Source organism: Juglans microcarpa x Juglans regia, chromosome 6D (assembly GCF_004785595.1).
Source record: "Juglans microcarpa x Juglans regia isolate MS1-56 chromosome 6D, Jm3101_v1.0, whole genome shotgun sequence".
In the NCBI taxonomy this organism is placed as follows: Eukaryota; Viridiplantae; Streptophyta; class Magnoliopsida; order Fagales; family Juglandaceae; genus Juglans; species Juglans microcarpa x Juglans regia.
This window is the reverse complement of record NC_054604.1, coordinates 37,282,167-37,298,819: the sequence shown is the minus strand read 5'-3', so window position 1 is coordinate 37,298,819 and position 16,653 is coordinate 37,282,167. Positions and strand designations below refer to the sequence as shown.

Genomic DNA, 16,653 nt, shown 5'->3' with positions numbered 1-16,653 from the left:
TAGAAATGAAGTCTAATTATGGTGGGGTACTCCTTTTGCTTTTAAAAGATAGAAGTTTAAAATGACAAGAGGGAGGGTCACTCACACACCATTTCAATCATCTTTTCACATGTTTGAAATCGTACAATAATCCTCTTACCCAAAACTCAAAAGGGGTCTCTTTCCCTTTTCTCAAGGTGATGGAGGAGAGGCTCATGGCTTTTCCCAACATGATTGTTGATACAGAGATAGAGATAGAGATATAGATAGAGATGACAGCTTTATACTGCCTTTATACCATACCACCTTCAGTTCTATGTCATATTACACACATTCAGAGTATCTGGAGCCGTAATTAGCGTACACTTTTTAAGACTTCTGTTCTGTCTTGTATCAACAATCCAGCATGAAATGATAAAAAAAAGAACAAAGAATGTGAAAAAAAAAAGATATGTACACACTACCAAACTCTCCACTCAGGTACCTTTGAGTCTACAAAACTATGATGTGGTCCTTTAAATTTGTTTTTGGAAGATTGGGATTGTGGAAATTTAAAAACAGGGTATTTAATTTTTTTTCTTTTTCCATTTCATAGAGTATCAAACAATGACTTCTTACAATTTAGTAGCTTTATTATTATTTTCTAGAAATTATACTTAGAGCTCCATACCCTAATTATGCATATCAATGAGCATGTAGCACTTTGTAGAGCTTAGATAAAAAAAAAAATGTGGCACTTTGTAGAGATATTATAATAGTTTAAGAGTAATGTTAGATACCGTTATAGAATGTATAAATTTTGCACACTCTCTTTAAAAAAAATTAGAGTTTAGTATTAAAAAATTGATTTTTTTTATAAATCTTTGATTTATCTAATTATTTTAAAAGAAGTCATATTAATTGTATTTAATATTACTTGTAGTTTAATGGTTTAAGGAGACCGCTGTTGATTGGCATAGATTCAAGTCGTCTTGAAGGCTACTAGACATCAACGTGCTTTGAAATTGCGGCAATGGCCGAACCTTTTTGAGTCATTATTGGGTGTTATTTATAGGGTGCCTTTGACTTTTTAGGTTGTAAAGCCCATACCTTGTTAAATGCTGATCACCTAATCCAACATTCCCACGAGAAGCTAGTTGCTCCAAGATTAAACAAGTCATGCCAATATACAACTTGAGAAATAATTACATAAAAATAATTATATAAAAATAATTACACATACTAATTTGATTTGATATAGTTCATCAGATTGTAAAGTTATTTTTATTGTATAATATATTTAACAGATCACATAAATTTACGTCAGTTTGTTAGATTCATTTTATATATTTCTTTGTGGCCGTAAAAGTCCTAATACAACATTCCTCTATTACCTCTTTCACAATGCTAAGCTACCCATTTTGTGCATTTTGATTTAAAATACTCATTTCTCTCCACACCATAAGTGGTTCAAATGTCACTAATTAAAATTATAAACCCTTAACCACGACCAAAAAAAATAATGAAAACACCATTGGTGGTTATGGTCCATGCATGTGTTTTTGAGTTAAAAAGAGAGGAGGAGGAGGTGGAAGGGGAGTTATTTTCTAATCGTGATCTTTTCATTGTTCATTCATGTCAAAGTCAATTTATGTTACATTAAGGGATGATAAAAAGATAATCGAAACTAATATATTTTTTGAATGAGAAAAAAAAAACTTATTGTATTTGATTTATTTTGCATTGATTTAAAAACATTTTTTATATGGCATATATAAATAGTTTTTTTTTCTCAACAAGTAAAATATTCATTAATAAACTAGCAGATTACAGGATACTAATGGGGTGGGAGTCTCCTGCAGTCATTTCAAAGCCAACAAATATATCACAAAAAAAGAAAAGAAAAAATACATATGGAGTCAAAAGTTTGGCTTCCACCCATTTCTCACTAGGGGAGACCGATTGAAACGGTTTTAATATAGTCTGATAAACAGACTATAAAACTACGGCTATAAGTCGCAATGAAGGGTTGTGAGCTACATCTTGTTAATCTGGACTTGCTGGAAGAGACTTTCACGCCCACTTTCACTTGATCATTGGTTAGGGAAAACGAGAACATAGAGTATCAACTAGAAACATTGTCTAATTGCCAGCGAAGGGCCGCCACTAACTGTGGCGGCCTGTGCAAGACACGTGCCACACTTGGAATGGAATGGTAAGTCGAATATGGAAGATCCGATACCTATGATCCCGACAATGCTGCACGTGGCAGCAAGAAGCTCTCCAAGGCGCGGTGACATGTGAATCTCGCGTGTGGCTTATAGTTGCGTGTGAAACGTACACGCTACACTATTGGAAGGATTTCTTCCGTCTTCTGGTAGATTGGCGTCTGGAGAGGTTGATGGTGGGGTATGTGTCGGTCCTAGGTCGTCAAAAAGCAGCAAATCGACATATTTTGATGCTAATGGGTTAAAACTAAAAGGCAAAACGGGAAGAAATAAAGCTAAACGGAAGTTGGCAAGGAGAGGAAGTGGGTGGAGCCGAAGCTCCAACCCCCTCCCCCCGGTAAATGGAGAAGGCTCCTGAGTGAGGCGATGATAAGAGCTTTTAGCTGGGGAGAGAGCTTTTGGGTTTGCATATATAAATAGCTTATTTATGTATAATATTTATATTAAGAAATAAAAACCTCTTCGATCTAAAAAATGTGGACAACGGAGATAAAATAAGTAAATGAGCCATATTCATAAAGCTCACTGCATAAAGGACAAATATCCAATCCACATGCTGGAATAACTCACCATTAATTAGATGTTTGCAAGTTCACTACCTTTTTTCTATGAATAATTGCAACTTCACTGCTTGACAAGCATCCAATGCCAATAACTCATGAGAATCTCAATAAAAGACAAGAAATCAGGGTGCACGATACAAAAATAAATAAAGTTTCTCTTATATATGAATGAACTCTCAATTTCTTATTCGTCTTTATAAATGTTTTATTATCTTAATCATTGGAATATCTCCTAATCTTCAAGGATCGACAATTCAAATATACCTTTTGGTATAGATTAATTTTAGATAAAGTTTTAAGTTGTGTAAATTTCGTGTACACATTTAAAAAAAAAATAGGTCTATTATAATAAAAATTAATTTTTTTAATATGAATTTCATATTTCTTTAACTTTTTTGTAATGAAGTCCACAAGACTTGTACACTAAATTTCATTTAAAAAAAAAAAAAAAAAAAGAAGATAATGCTTAGTTGCCTGAATCATGTGCCCGCAAGTGCACCGATCAGTGCATCTGTGTTTTTTTTAACATTTGTGCGTCTGGTTTTTTTTTTAAATATTTAAAAAACACACAAATGCTTTTAAAAAAAATCACACAAATACACTGATTAGTACATTTGGGGACATAATTTTCGGTCGCCCTTGCAGCGTCCAAGAAAAAACCAACGCTTGCCCAAAATTTCACTAGTTGATTGTCTAAACTATTGTCAAACTTGATCAATAAAAGAGTAATTCGTTTCAATTTGATTAGGAAAAATCACTATAAATTGATGTAAAAAATAGTTATTCTCTTGGGGGCATTTTTCCAAGTTAGTTAGATCTCCCATTCTTTAGCTTTTCTCTAATGCATAAAAAAAAAAATGATACTTACAGTTTTAAGACGTATAAGTTCCCGCATACGTCTTTTTGAAAAAAGAAATGAACAAGATTTGCACAATCTATGATTACATCTAATATTACTCAATGACATAATACCTAGGTTTGATGTACCTATTTATTAAAGAGCTCTTCTATTTGCAAATTGGTATGTAGAACGCACCTTCCATATTACTTACATAACAAGATTTGAGTTGTAAAATTTAAATTTTAAAATTTATCTTCCAAATTAAATTATGCTATGCGTTATTCATACCAACTTGTTAATAAAATGTTACTTCATCAAATCACCGTGAAAATAAAATGAAGAAAGAAAATTCTATACATTACACTTATATCCTCTACTTTCATCTCACTATGATGTGGTATCATTGTTAAGTTTGAGTAAAAATTTGAAAATCCAACTCCGACAAAATAGAGTCGGAGTCGAATTTTTTTTAAAATTTTTTAGTCGGAATTGGAGATGTCGCTGGACCAACTCTGACTCCAAGCCAACTCTAACTTTATGCTTTGACTCTGATATTGTACATATGTTATAAAAATATGTATTTATTTATATATTTATCACATATACTAGTATATTTATATAGTTATATAACTATAACTTATATAGTTATAGTTATATTCATATCTCCTCAGCTGCCCAAGCTAAAAGTGTTGCTTTTCTTAGAGCTATGGATCTTTGCACAGAGCTTGGCTTCAACCAAGTTTGTTTTGAAGGAGATGCTGAGGCAATAAGGTGAAAACAACTCGTGGATTGGCCAAATGATAAAGGATATTCAACTGTTAATGAGAAGGAATCAAGCTTGGAGTCTGAGGTTTGTTCAAAGAACAGTAAACAGAGTTGTTCATATGGCAGCCAAAATTCAAATTAGCAATTAGGGATAGCTGTGAAAAGGCTTGGCTCAAGGATGGCCCTCCCGAGGTCTTGAATGTAGCAATGGGAGAGGTAGCCTTGTGTGATGTATTGTTACATGTTTAATGAATTAGTTTCTCCTTTCAAAAAAAAAAAAAATCAATAATATATTACTATGAGCTAATTATTATAATATAATATACTTATACTATAATGTAAATAAACTAATAATAGTTTAGATTATGTAAACATCATAGTATAATAGTATTTCTATCATACATAATTAAGTGTAGAAATAATTTAGACACTAATATTGAAACAAGTCTAGTATAATAAGTTAATAACACAAATACTAATTTACTAAAATATAATAATATATAATTAGACACTAGAAAGTCTAGTATATGATTAAGTTATAAATAAGTTAGACGTTAGTATAATAACGTGTAATACTAATGTATAATAATATGTAATTAGACACTATAGTATAAGTCTTGTATATAAATAAATTAAACACCAGTATAAAAATAACTAATAAGTCTAGTATAATAAGTTAATAATACATAATACTAATTTACTAAACTATAATAACATGTAATTAGACACTAAAAAAAAGTCTAGTGTAGAAATAAGTTCTAAATAAGTTAAGATATTAGTATAATATAATAACATGCAATTAAACACTATAATATAAGTCTAGTATAGAAATAAGTTATACTATAGAAATAAGTCTAATATAATAAGTTCATAACACATAATATTATAGTATAATAACATGTGATTAAACACTAGAAATAATATGTAATACTATAGTATGATCAAATATAATTAGACACTATAATATAAGTATAATATAAATTAGCAGTAAATAATTTAGTTTTAGAGAAAATATATTTGTAACCATAAATTGTGCAACCATCGCGTAATCGTTTTGAAAAAAGTGAATAAAAAATAGAACCCATATGAAAAAATTATTTTTTTAATAATAGACTATACTCTTTTTCAAAGCGATTACGCGACGTTTCGACAAATTGGAGTTGGAGTCAGAGTCGGGTTGGAGCCTACACAAGTCGGAGTTGGAGTCAAAGTTCAAATCACAAATTCGGAGTCTACTTTAGGGGAATTTGACTCCAATAATATTGGTACTCATCCTTAGTCACTGCCCATCAATTTTTTTTATTTATTATTTAAAAATATAAAGGATTATATGAAGGAGATAAAAGTTAGAGGTGTGCAATTGGATCCGAATTCGGATTCTAAAATTCCGGCAGTTATCTACTCAGATTAATCTGGAAATAATCCAGGTGGATAACCGAATTCAATCCGGTTTTTTTTTTCTTTTTTGGCTATAAATTCGGATATATGGATTGTAACCGGATTTATTAATACTTAAAAAAATTGTTTAAAATTTTAAAAATATTTTTATAGCACTTTTTTAAAAAAAAAAAATTATGATATCATGTTTAAATTGTCCAGATTTTTTTTTAAAAAATAATTTAAACACTTTTTAAAAGTTTTATTTTAAAATAAAATAAATAACAAAATAAATAAAAAATAAAAAATAAATAATATTGTTGTTACATCACAATGCAAAATATTTTTTAGAAACAGTTGAGAGACTTGAGAAAAAAGAAGAGGACTTGAGAGTAGTATGAGAGACTTGAGAAAAAATTTATGTTTCGTAAGTAAGATTTTTTTTTTTTTTAAAAGGACCTGGGTATGGATAACCTGGTCATAAAATTGAATCCGTAATCAGATCCGCGTTTCTCTCAACTGCCCAGGTGTAATCAGGGCAAATAATCGTTTGAATTCATTCTGGGTTTCAGACTGGATCGAAAAAAAATCTGACCTAGTTGTACACCCTTAATAAAAGTGTCGTATTTTATATAGTGAAATGAAAGTAAAACAGATGTAATTGTTCAAATGAAAGAATGAAACACGAAGGAATTGCTCAAATGAAAGAATGAAAGACGAAGGAAGATTTACCATGGACCAACATGAATTAGGAATATGAATAGGTTATGGTCCACGCCAATGAATTTAAATAAAGCTTACGTCATCTCAACCTCACAGGAAGTTTGCTACTTCTGGTGAACCCCTCCCCCCCGCGCCCAACAAAACACGCACAAAAAGCATTATTTTAGTCCAACGGCTAGGTTGTTTGAATCTTTTGGATTGACGAATTTGTCCCTGCCCTCTCTAACGCCTACTTTTAATTTAATTTTTGATGTTGACGTTGATCGGGAGCGCCTGCTGTGTGATCCGTTACTTATTGCTTCTTATTAAAATAGAATAGAGGTGGGTCCATAGCTATCATATGGAGTCTCGAGAGTCAAAGTAGGGGTATCTCAGTAATTGCATCAATTCAAAACAAGTTTTGATTTCAAATCTGTATTAGAAAAAAGAAAAATTCGAATATCACAACGGTCAAATCGCCATCTTCTGCTCCTTTACCACAAACAACCGTTCTTGTCCTTCCCTTGCAACCAAGCGACTAACGCCCGAATTCAAATCTTCTACTCTCTCCCTCTCTCTCACGCTCGCTCGCTCCTAGAAGCATGAAGCCCAATCAAAGCTCAGAAACCTCGGAGACTCGGTTCTTAGGGACCATATCGGCCTCGTCGATCCGAAACCTCCTTCCCAGATCCATCTCCAAGCACAAGTCCTACTCGTCAAACTCTAGACTCTCCAAATCCGACGCCGAGAATACTCCACCGAACGATCCAAATATCCGGACCGGTGATTCCCGATCCTTGCATTCGGCGACCGAATCTTTACCGTCCAAAATATTGAATTCGCGGCACCCGATCACTAGTGCAGCAGTGGCACCACTGGATCCGCAGGTAAAGATAGTGTTTTTTATATCATATTCTTTGGTTCACTATAAAAAATACTACAGTTTTTGAAGCCAGTTAAGTAAACCCTGTAGATTTACTCTTGAGAATGTTGAACTTTTAGGATGAGATTGGAGGATTGGACGGTCAGTGTGAAGTATTGGCACCTCCGGATCCACCAGTAAAGGTATCTCATCTGATAGTCCTGAAATTTCGTTTTTGTTTTCTTTTTTATAACTTCATGTTAGCGTTCGGGATGATAATTTTAATTTGAATTTTTTTATAGGTTGTGGTGAGAATTAGACCTGATAATGAAGGGCATCGGACGGTTAAGAAGGTCTCTTCGGACACATTGTTTGTTGGAGATCGGAAATTTACATTCGATTCGGTTATTGATTCGAATGCGAATCAGGTATGCAGCTTGATCCGGAGTTTATATTTCTCTATTTTTATTCAAGTTGAGCAATGATTTGGTTCTTTTAAAGAAATTTAATCTGAATCCTCGTTTATTTGTCATTTTATACCCAGTTAAACATAAAACCTGCACCTAATTGAATATTTTAGAAACAGTAGAGTTTATGTGAAATTTTCAGCCGAGTTGACTTGTGAGACATTAGAAAGTGCTAGAAAACTTTCATTTACGTGATTCCTTTTCTGATTACCAGGAAGATGTATTCCAGTTAGTTGGAGTCCCTTTGGTGAGAAATGCTTTAGCTGGTTACAATACTTCCATTTTGTCATATGGACAGGTAATTATGGATTGTATTTCATAAATAACATTTCCTTAGAGCAAACTGACTTGCATGGTTAATGGATTTATTCGATTCCATGAAGAAGAGAAGAGAGAGAAAAAAGTGTTTATTTGACAGTGTATCTAGCAATAAAGTCACCTTGTTGAATTTTCACCAGACTGGAAGTGGAAAAACATACACAATGTGGGGTCCGCCAAGCTCCATGGTTGAGGATCCTTCAGCAAGTAGTCACCGGGGCATTGTTCCTCGCATCTTCCAAATGTTGTTCTCCGAGATTCACAGGGTATGTTTTGTTCCTAAATTTTATTGCAAGCGGACATTAGCAATGTCGATGTGTTTCATGACTGTTTGACTCTAATTGTTGTATCTACAGGAGCAAGAGAACTCTGAAGGGAAGCAGACAAATTATCAGTGCCGTTGCTCTTTTCTTGAGGTATTTGCTTTGTTTGAAAATCTCGAGTGATAACTCTTCTTCTTAATTAGATATTTTTGTTTAATTGATTTATTATCACAGATATACAATGAAAGAATTGGGGATCTACTTGACCCAATGCAGCGAAACCTTGAGGTGAAGATTTGTGGTCCTTTTATATTTGTAGTTATATCATCATTATGCACTTAATAATAATGATGAGTTTGGTAAAAAAAATATTCCAGATAAAGGATGATGCGAAAAATGGATTGCATATCGAGACCTTGACCGAGGAATATGTGACTAGCTATGAGGATGTGATACAACTCCTGATCAAGGTATGCACGCATCATTTTAAGTTCTCTTGTATCAACTTTATTCCCAAAGTTTGGATTTTTAAATTTTTTTCATGCGATGAGTTTATTGGCATATTTCTGCACTTTACAACGATTTTCCTTTGGTGTATTGTTTGGTTAACTTGTGCGTATATGATGTAGGGCCTTTCAAGTAGAAAAGTTGGAGCAACTAGCTCAAATTCTAAGAGCTCGAGGTCCCATATTGTTTTTACTTTCGTCATCGAGTCATGGTGCAAGGTAACATTGGATATTTCTCTCAACTATCAGTTTGTTATTTTATTCTGCGAAAGAGGTTGTTTGGTTGTGATAGACATGTTCATGGGATGTCATTTCCCTCGGACAGAAGGTTTCATTGTAGTCTCGGAATTTAATGGAACCATAGATTCATTTGTTGACCATTGTTGCTCTTATTAGGTACTACGATCCATTTTTTTCAATCACTTCAATGTGTTATTTTATCAATTAATGATGTAGGGAACCTCGTCCAAGTGTTTTAATAATTCAAAAACGAGCAGAATCAGCCTTGTTGATCTTGCCGGACTTGATAGAAATAAAGTTGATGATGCGGGTAGACAAGGTGCAAGGGAAGGCAAACATTTAAAGAAATCCTTATCACAACTTGGGTATGATACATCAACCTCGTAAAATTTTGTTTCTCGAGATATCTTTTTTATAGATTATTGCTTAGATGATGGGTTTGATTCTACCCCTGCAGTTGGTCTATGGTCTTTTTCATATTTTTCCAAAATTGTTGTGTGACACTGGATAACACCTTACCTTTTTAGCCATGCTAAAGATATCTTTACAATAAAACAATGCAATACTCAGGGCCGGGGTAAGGCCCCACCCTATACAAGGCCCCCAAAATTAGTAGTGGGATGTTTTTAATTTATTTTATATAGAAAAAAAAATATAAAAACCATTTTATTGAAGAAAACTTTAAATAATAACTTTTATATTTTTTAATGCGTGCTAGGCCACGTGATACTATGTTTTATAATTAATACAATGAATAACTTATAATTTTAAATCAATTGTCCTGAAAGTTTGCTAAATTGAGGCACAAAATTTGCAATTGCAATACTTGGTTCGAGTTGCTAGAATTTGTCAGTTAGTTTTCTATTGCAGGCCTAAATATTGGTCATGGTTGGATTTAAAAACAGTGTTTCATAATCACTGTTCTCTTATTGGTGCAGGCACTTGGTGAATATTCTTGCAAAAGGATCTCAGTCTGGAAAATCTGAGGATGTGCCATACAGAGGTTCCTGTTTAACACATTTGCTGCAAGAATCATTCGGTGGCAATGCCAAACTCACAGTTATCTGCGCCATACACCCAGAAAACAAGTAGATGACTTGAACTACTAATAATTTTTTTTAAAGAACCTAAGTAACAATTATGAACAGTTTGCTGTTTCACACACATCATCATTAGACCAGGTCATTTTCATAAGAGAGGGATTTTAGAACAAATTTTCAAAACTATTTTGAAACAAAGCTTGAGATTTCAGACTTTCTTTCTGAAATAAAGGTTCTGCTTTTTTCATTGCAGAAATAGTAGTGATACACTGAGAACGCTCAGGTTCGGACAGAGAGTGAAATTCATTAGAAATGAGCCGGTAGTAAATGAAATAACAGAGGATGATGTTAATGGTCTGAGTGATAAAATTCGTCAGCTGAAGGTATTAAATTTTCCTGCAGAAGTTTAAATTAAAATCTTACTTTGAAGTTGATAAATTTACTTTTTATTTTCTGTTTTTTGTTTTCAGGAAGAACTTATTAGAGCTAAGTCTAATGCATGTGTACCAGTAGGGACTCGAAATGGATATTTTCAAGGACGAAATGTACGTGAAAGCTTGAATCAATTGAGAGTAAGCCTTAACCGCTCTTTGATTCTAGCCCCTATGGAAAATGATTCTGATGAAGAGATAAAAGCTGATGAAGATGATGTAAGAGAAATTCGTCAGCATCTAGATAAGCTGCATGGTTCTGAAGAGAGTATTAGAGACACATCTGTTAATGGGGATTCCATTGAATTTTATTCTATGGATGAAACTTGTGAGACAGACATGCTGGGTGCAGAAAGTAAAATTGAAGAAATCGGTATGGAAAAGCCTTGGAGTGAGCTTCCTCAAAAGGCTGATGATGCTTTAGAAGATAATTTTGTAAGTGCTTGTAACACTTTAACAGCTGTTGATCTTGCATCCATAAGGAGCATTTCAATTAGCTCATGTTGTCAGTCCCCAGTCCTCCAAGACCCAACGTTGTCTGAATCTCCGAGAATTAGAAATGCAAGGAAAAGCATGAATATGGCAAGTCTAGCAAGTCAGAACAGTGTGCCAGAAAGTTCAAAGTTAAACTTGGATGTATTAAGACAGTCACTTAAACAGGTTGAGCACATCCGATCTTCTTTGCAGTCAAGCAAGACATGTACAGGCCCCACCGACACCTTGGCTGCTAGCCTACAAAGAGGCTTACAGATCATTGACTATCACCAGCGGAACTCAGCAGTAAACAAATCTTCAGTTTCCTTCTCATTTGAGCACTTGGCATTGAAACCTTGTCCAGAAGTTGACAAGGCACTACCAGATGGGAAACCATCTTCTTCTTTCATTTGCGCATCTTGCCGACAGAAAATATTTGAGAAGAGTTCTAATGAGGTCCAGGATAGCTTGAAGACATGGATTGCAGCAGTTGATGAGGCAGAGAGTCCTACCCAACTGACAGAAGAAGTGCCAAAAGTATGGCGAAACTTAATTTCTGCCTAGTGTGCTATAATGTAATCCATTCTTCTTTGTTAAATCAGTTTGCTGCTTCTACTGTTTCAGGATGCAGGTAATGTAATGATAAAATTTGTCAAGCGAGAAGTTCTTGAAAATGTTTGTTTGGAGCAAGCTGCCAAAATAGAGCAGTTGAATGAACTGGTAATAAGAATTTTCTGTCCTCCATAAAGCCTGGAATATTTATATTGTGGAATTTATTATTGACGGTCCGAGTTTCTACAGGTAGAGCAATACAAACTTGAGAAGGAAAAAGTGCATGATCAAGAAAGCAATACACTTTGTCTCAAGGCTGCAGAGAGCAAAATGGTACCATTTAAGGATGCCATAAACAATGATTATCATGTACTGAAGGAGGACGAGGTTAGTTTTGTTATGTTTTCTATCGAACCTTGAAATTCAAATGTTGGAAAATCCGTTCCCAATTGTTCCCGTGTGGTGGTTTGTGCAGCTTCTGATGTGCAAAACTGTCGAGAATGAAAAATGTGAAGTAAAGGAAGTCATTGGAACTGGGTTTGGGAACAGATGTTTTGATCTGAATGAGAAGGAAGCACTTCTCGAGGAAATTGAGAGGTTAAAAGGCAGGCTACAGTCATATTCTGAGGCATCTCTTAACAGGTCTACAGAAAAACTGAGATCCTCTTTGTTGTCCCGATCGATTCAACTACGAAAAAGTGTTGTAGATCATCTAGATAGTGGTAAGGAAGAAGAAGAAGAACTAGAGAAGGAAAGACAGAGATGGACAGAAATGGAGAGTGAGTGGATTTCTTTAACTGATGAACTGAGAATTGACCTTGAATCACACCGGCGACGTGCAGAGAAGGTGGAGATGGAGCTGAGCGTAGAGAAGAGGTGCACTGAAGAGTTGGATGATGCACTTCACAGAGCGGTCGTTGGGCATGCTAGAATGGTCGAACACTATGCTGATCTACAAGAAAAGTATAACGACTTGACTGCTAAGCATCGTGCAATCATGGAAGGGATAGCAGAGGTGAAGAGGGCAGCTGCAAAGGCAGGAAAGAATGGTCATGGATCTCGTTTTTCCAAATCCCTTGCTGCAGAGCTTTCTGCATTGAGGGTGGAGAGGGAGAGGGAAAGAGAAATGTTGAAAAAGGAGAACAAGAGTCTTAGAATCCAACTAAGGGACACTGCAGAAGCTGTTCATGCTGCTGGAGAACTTCTTGTTAGGCTGAGAGAAGCTGAACAAGCAGCATCAATTGCAGAGGTAGCTTATCCATCACTTACGCGTGTGATATTTCTTGATGTCGTATTGGCCTGTGTATAACCGAGTTTCCATTAGGGGCCAACTCTCTTAGTAGGGTTGTTGTTGGTGGGGGGGGGGGGGGGGGGGGGGGGGGGGGGGGGGGGGGGTGGTGGGCGGTGGGGTTAAGAGTTTGAAGTTTTCTGATCAGTTATTCATTCTTATTATCTTCACGTCAATGCAGGAGAACTTTACAAAGGTTCAAGAAGACAACGAAAATTTAAAGAAGCAAATGGAGAAGCTCAAAAGAAAACACAAGATGGAGATGATCACCATGAAGCAGTATCTTGCAGAGAGCAAATTGCCAGAATCTGCATTGCAACCGCTATATCGAGAGGATTCTGACGTTGCACACAGCAACACACTCCCATATCCAGATGATGATCAGGCATGGAGAGCAGAATTTGGTGCAATATATCAAGAGCATTACTAATTCTCCATACAAAGTTAAAATCAGCTACTAAGAGAGTTGGAGGTGATTGGCATTTGTTGTGTGTTGGGTTTGCATCAGGCGACCCTACTCGGGTCCAAGCATTGTACAGATCATGCAACTCTTATTTGTTGGTTTAAAACCTTTTTGTATGTTTGGTGTGATTATGTTGAGAGGAATTTATTCTTTTTGTGACTCTTTCTGGAAAATCATGAATTATTCTTTAAAGATAGATGTGGGACTGAGCACTTTGTGGGTAAACCTTAGCAAGCTAAAAGAAATGAGCTTTTGCAGGATCCTTCATTACAAAAGATTATTAGGGCTCGTTTGAAATTGTCTTTACAAGCCTTTTTATTTGATGTTTTTCAAGTGCATTGCTCCTTCAGGTATGGAGTCTTTGAAAGAACAATGAATCTCCAACTAAATCAACTTGTTTTATACTTCCAAACCCCAAAACACAGTTTTTTTTTTTGACTTTCTATTTCTGTTGTTAGAGTAAATTTTAATTTTTTGGTATTTTGGAGACTCTTTGAAAGAACAATGAATCTCCAACCAAATCAACTTGTTTTATACTTCCAAACCCCAAAGCACAGTTTTTTTTTTTTTTTTACTTTCTATTTCTGTTGTTAGAGTAAATTTTAATTTTTTGGTATTTTTGTATCCAAAAGTCGCCTGGGATGAGACTGATGATGAGAGTGATGAGAGTTCCAGAGAGCCAAGCCCACCTTATTAAAAGATGTCAAGTCGAGAAAGTTTCGCCACCGGAAGTTTCAGCTTTAGCCTTTACAAGTATTTTGCATCACGCACGCACCATCATTCGCCTTAACAAGTGCAATAAAGTAGCCTTTACAGTTCAGGTTTGTCGAGTCTAGTGTCTATCACGACGTCGTTCCGATTCTCGGAAGATTATCTAAAAGAGACGACGTCGTTCCAAAGATATCTAAAGGAGACCCCGAGAAGTAAGATTCGATATTCGACTGCTAATAAAAAGGGTAGGTAGCGAGCGATACAGAGAGATAGATAGGGTGGCGACGATGGATTCTCCGAAGAATCAGTCTGATACCGAGCTCGAGACCAATCCAAACCCTAACTCTAATAACTCACCAGACGCGTTGGTACCCGCTCCTAATGGTCCCGCTGTCTGCCTCCTTAGGTTCGCCGGCGATTCCATCGGCGGAGCGTTCATGGGCTCCATCTTCGGATATGGTCCTCTCTCTCCATCTGTCTCTCTCTGCTATATATATGTTCATGCGTGTGTAATTGCGTAATTTTTTTTGTGTTTGTAGTTAATTTTTAATTGATAAAATTGGGAGGGTTTGTGTGTGATTGTGGATTTGTTGATTAATTTATTTGGGTAACTGGATATGCTTTGGTTGCGTTTGAAGGGGTGTTTATTTCATTTTGAATTTTTATTTGTGCTTTCTCTTAGGTCTGTTATACTCGATTATGCATTTATTTTAACAAGTAATTATGCATTTTCACACATGCCCGAGTTGTTAAACTGTGGCATTCGTTTTAGTTTTAGGTTCGTTAACATGACGAGTGAAGATATGTAATTTGGCTATTAAATTAATTATGTCATGGGTTCCACTTCCTTGAACCATCATTCCCATCCTACAAACTCTGGTTTTTATCTTTCATAGAGAAATCTCATATCTAGTATCTACGATTAAACAATATCCATATTGCATTATATCTAATGGATTCATTGGTTTGGTTCAGGCCGGAGAAGTAATTTCATGTAATTGTTCTCAAAGTGACTGCGATGGTACTTCTAATTAGATTTGAATCATTCTTATACACATACATACATACATACATACATACATATATATATATATATATATAAGTAGATTTGAATATTCTCAATGAGACCAGAAGAAGCCATCCCATTTTGTAGAGTCTAGGTGGAGAAGGTCTTAAGTGACTGATATAAGCAGAGTCAATAGTGCTCGTGACTCTTCACAAACTAAAGCCACATTGATTTTTTATTAATGGCCCACTCTGTTGATGCTACGGGGGAGAGAAATGTACAGGCTGTGTATCCTGTGAAGATAAGTTAATATGATTGAGCTCAAGTTCTTGATGTGGATCTTGAGGAAGGATTCCTCTATAGGATATCTGAAAACCTTATTGTCAATACTAATATAAAAAAAAAAAAAAAAACCTTATTGTCAATACTTATAAAAAAAAAAACCTTATTGTCAACTGAGCCTTGGTCATAACAAAATATGTCAATTAGAATTTTTTTAAAAAAAAATTCTTAACTGAAGTGAAGGATATGTTATGTTCTAGGTGCGGGATTGGTCAAGAAGAAAGGCTTTAAAGGATCCTTTGCAGAGGCAGGATCTTCCGCCAAAGTATGAAAATCCCAGAATTTTCCTCTAGTTTGATTAAATAATCAGAACCTTTGTTTGGACGCTTTTCTAATGATTTGTTATGGCTTGCAATGTATATTCCCCTTGATTTCAGAGCTATTAATTCTTCTTTTTCCTGTCCCTGTCCTTCCTCTTCAGACGTTTGCAGTTTTGTCTGGAGTACATAGTTTGGTTGTCTGCATTTTGAAGAGGCTGCGTGGAAAAGATGATGGTATAGTATCATAGAACTTGTACTTTCACATTTATACATTTTCTTGTCGTTTAATCATGCATTCTTTCTCTGCAGTTATTAATGCTGGAGTAGCAGGATGTTGCACTGGTCTTGCTTTAAGTTTTCCAGGTATCCTACATTTTGATCCATTAGGTTAAAAATAAGACGTGAATCATACTGGACTTTTTTGAAGCATAATTGGCCGTGTTTCATGTGGTATAGACATACAAGTTGGAATGTCTTAGCCGAAGGTTCAATAATCACTGTTAGTGCGTGTGAAAATGTAGAATTCCTACAGGTACAACTCTATGTTCCTTGGGCCTTATTTTCACTCTATATGATTTTGCAGGTGCTCCCCAAGCTCTTCTTCAAAGCTGCGTCACTTTTGGGGCATTCTCATTTATCCTTGAAGGGCTTAACAAGCAGCAGCCAGCACTTGCACATCCATTTTCGTTAAAAGAGAAAAGTGAGCACTATGGCGCATGTCCACCTTTGGTTCTTCCCCTTCAACTTCAGCTCCCTCTTCCAGACGAACTGAAAGGGGCCTTCTCCGCATTTTGCAAGTCCTTGAAGAACCGCAATAGGAGCGCTTTTCCCACAGCTCCCTAAGAAATTTTGGAATGGTTTTTGTTCCTTTGATCTTTTGCTGATCTCTAGCCGTCCAGTTCTTGCCTTTTGTTGGAAAGACATGGTAATGATGTACACTGTAGATTTTTAGTTGTTGCCGTAAATTGAATTATAAACTGTTGGTTGGCTCATCAG

The 16,653-nt window shown here is 35.3% G+C and overlaps 2 protein-coding genes across 2 annotated transcripts; both read left to right on the top strand.

Moving 5' to 3' along the window:
* The first annotated feature begins 6,904 nt into the window (after positions 1–6,904).
* On the top strand, positions 6,905–13,661 carry LOC121234571 (kinesin-like protein KIN-12F). The gene is made up of 17 exons (XM_041130540.1): positions 6,905–7,321; positions 7,437–7,499; positions 7,599–7,724; positions 7,978–8,061; positions 8,222–8,347; positions 8,438–8,497; positions 8,579–8,632; positions 8,722–8,814; positions 8,974–9,069; positions 9,307–9,455; positions 10,029–10,178; positions 10,384–10,513; positions 10,601–11,572; positions 11,660–11,755; positions 11,837–11,974; positions 12,063–12,836; positions 13,057–13,661. Exons 1-17 carry the CDS (start codon positions 7,037–7,039, stop codon positions 13,303–13,305), a joined length of 3,645 nt encoding a protein of 1,214 aa, XP_040986474.1. The 5' UTR covers positions 6,905–7,036; the 3' UTR covers positions 13,306–13,661.
* A 585-nt stretch (positions 13,662–14,246) lies between these two features.
* On the top strand, positions 14,247–16,649 carry LOC121234572 (chloroplastic import inner membrane translocase subunit TIM22-2; the record flags this gene model as incomplete). The annotated part of the gene is made up of 5 exons (XM_041130541.1): positions 14,247–14,508; positions 15,598–15,662; positions 15,819–15,891; positions 15,967–16,020; positions 16,241–16,649. Coding segments are annotated over 5 exons (714 nt in total), but the record flags the coding sequence as incomplete, so codon positions are not given.
* Between the last annotated feature and the right edge of the window lie 4 nt (positions 16,650–16,653).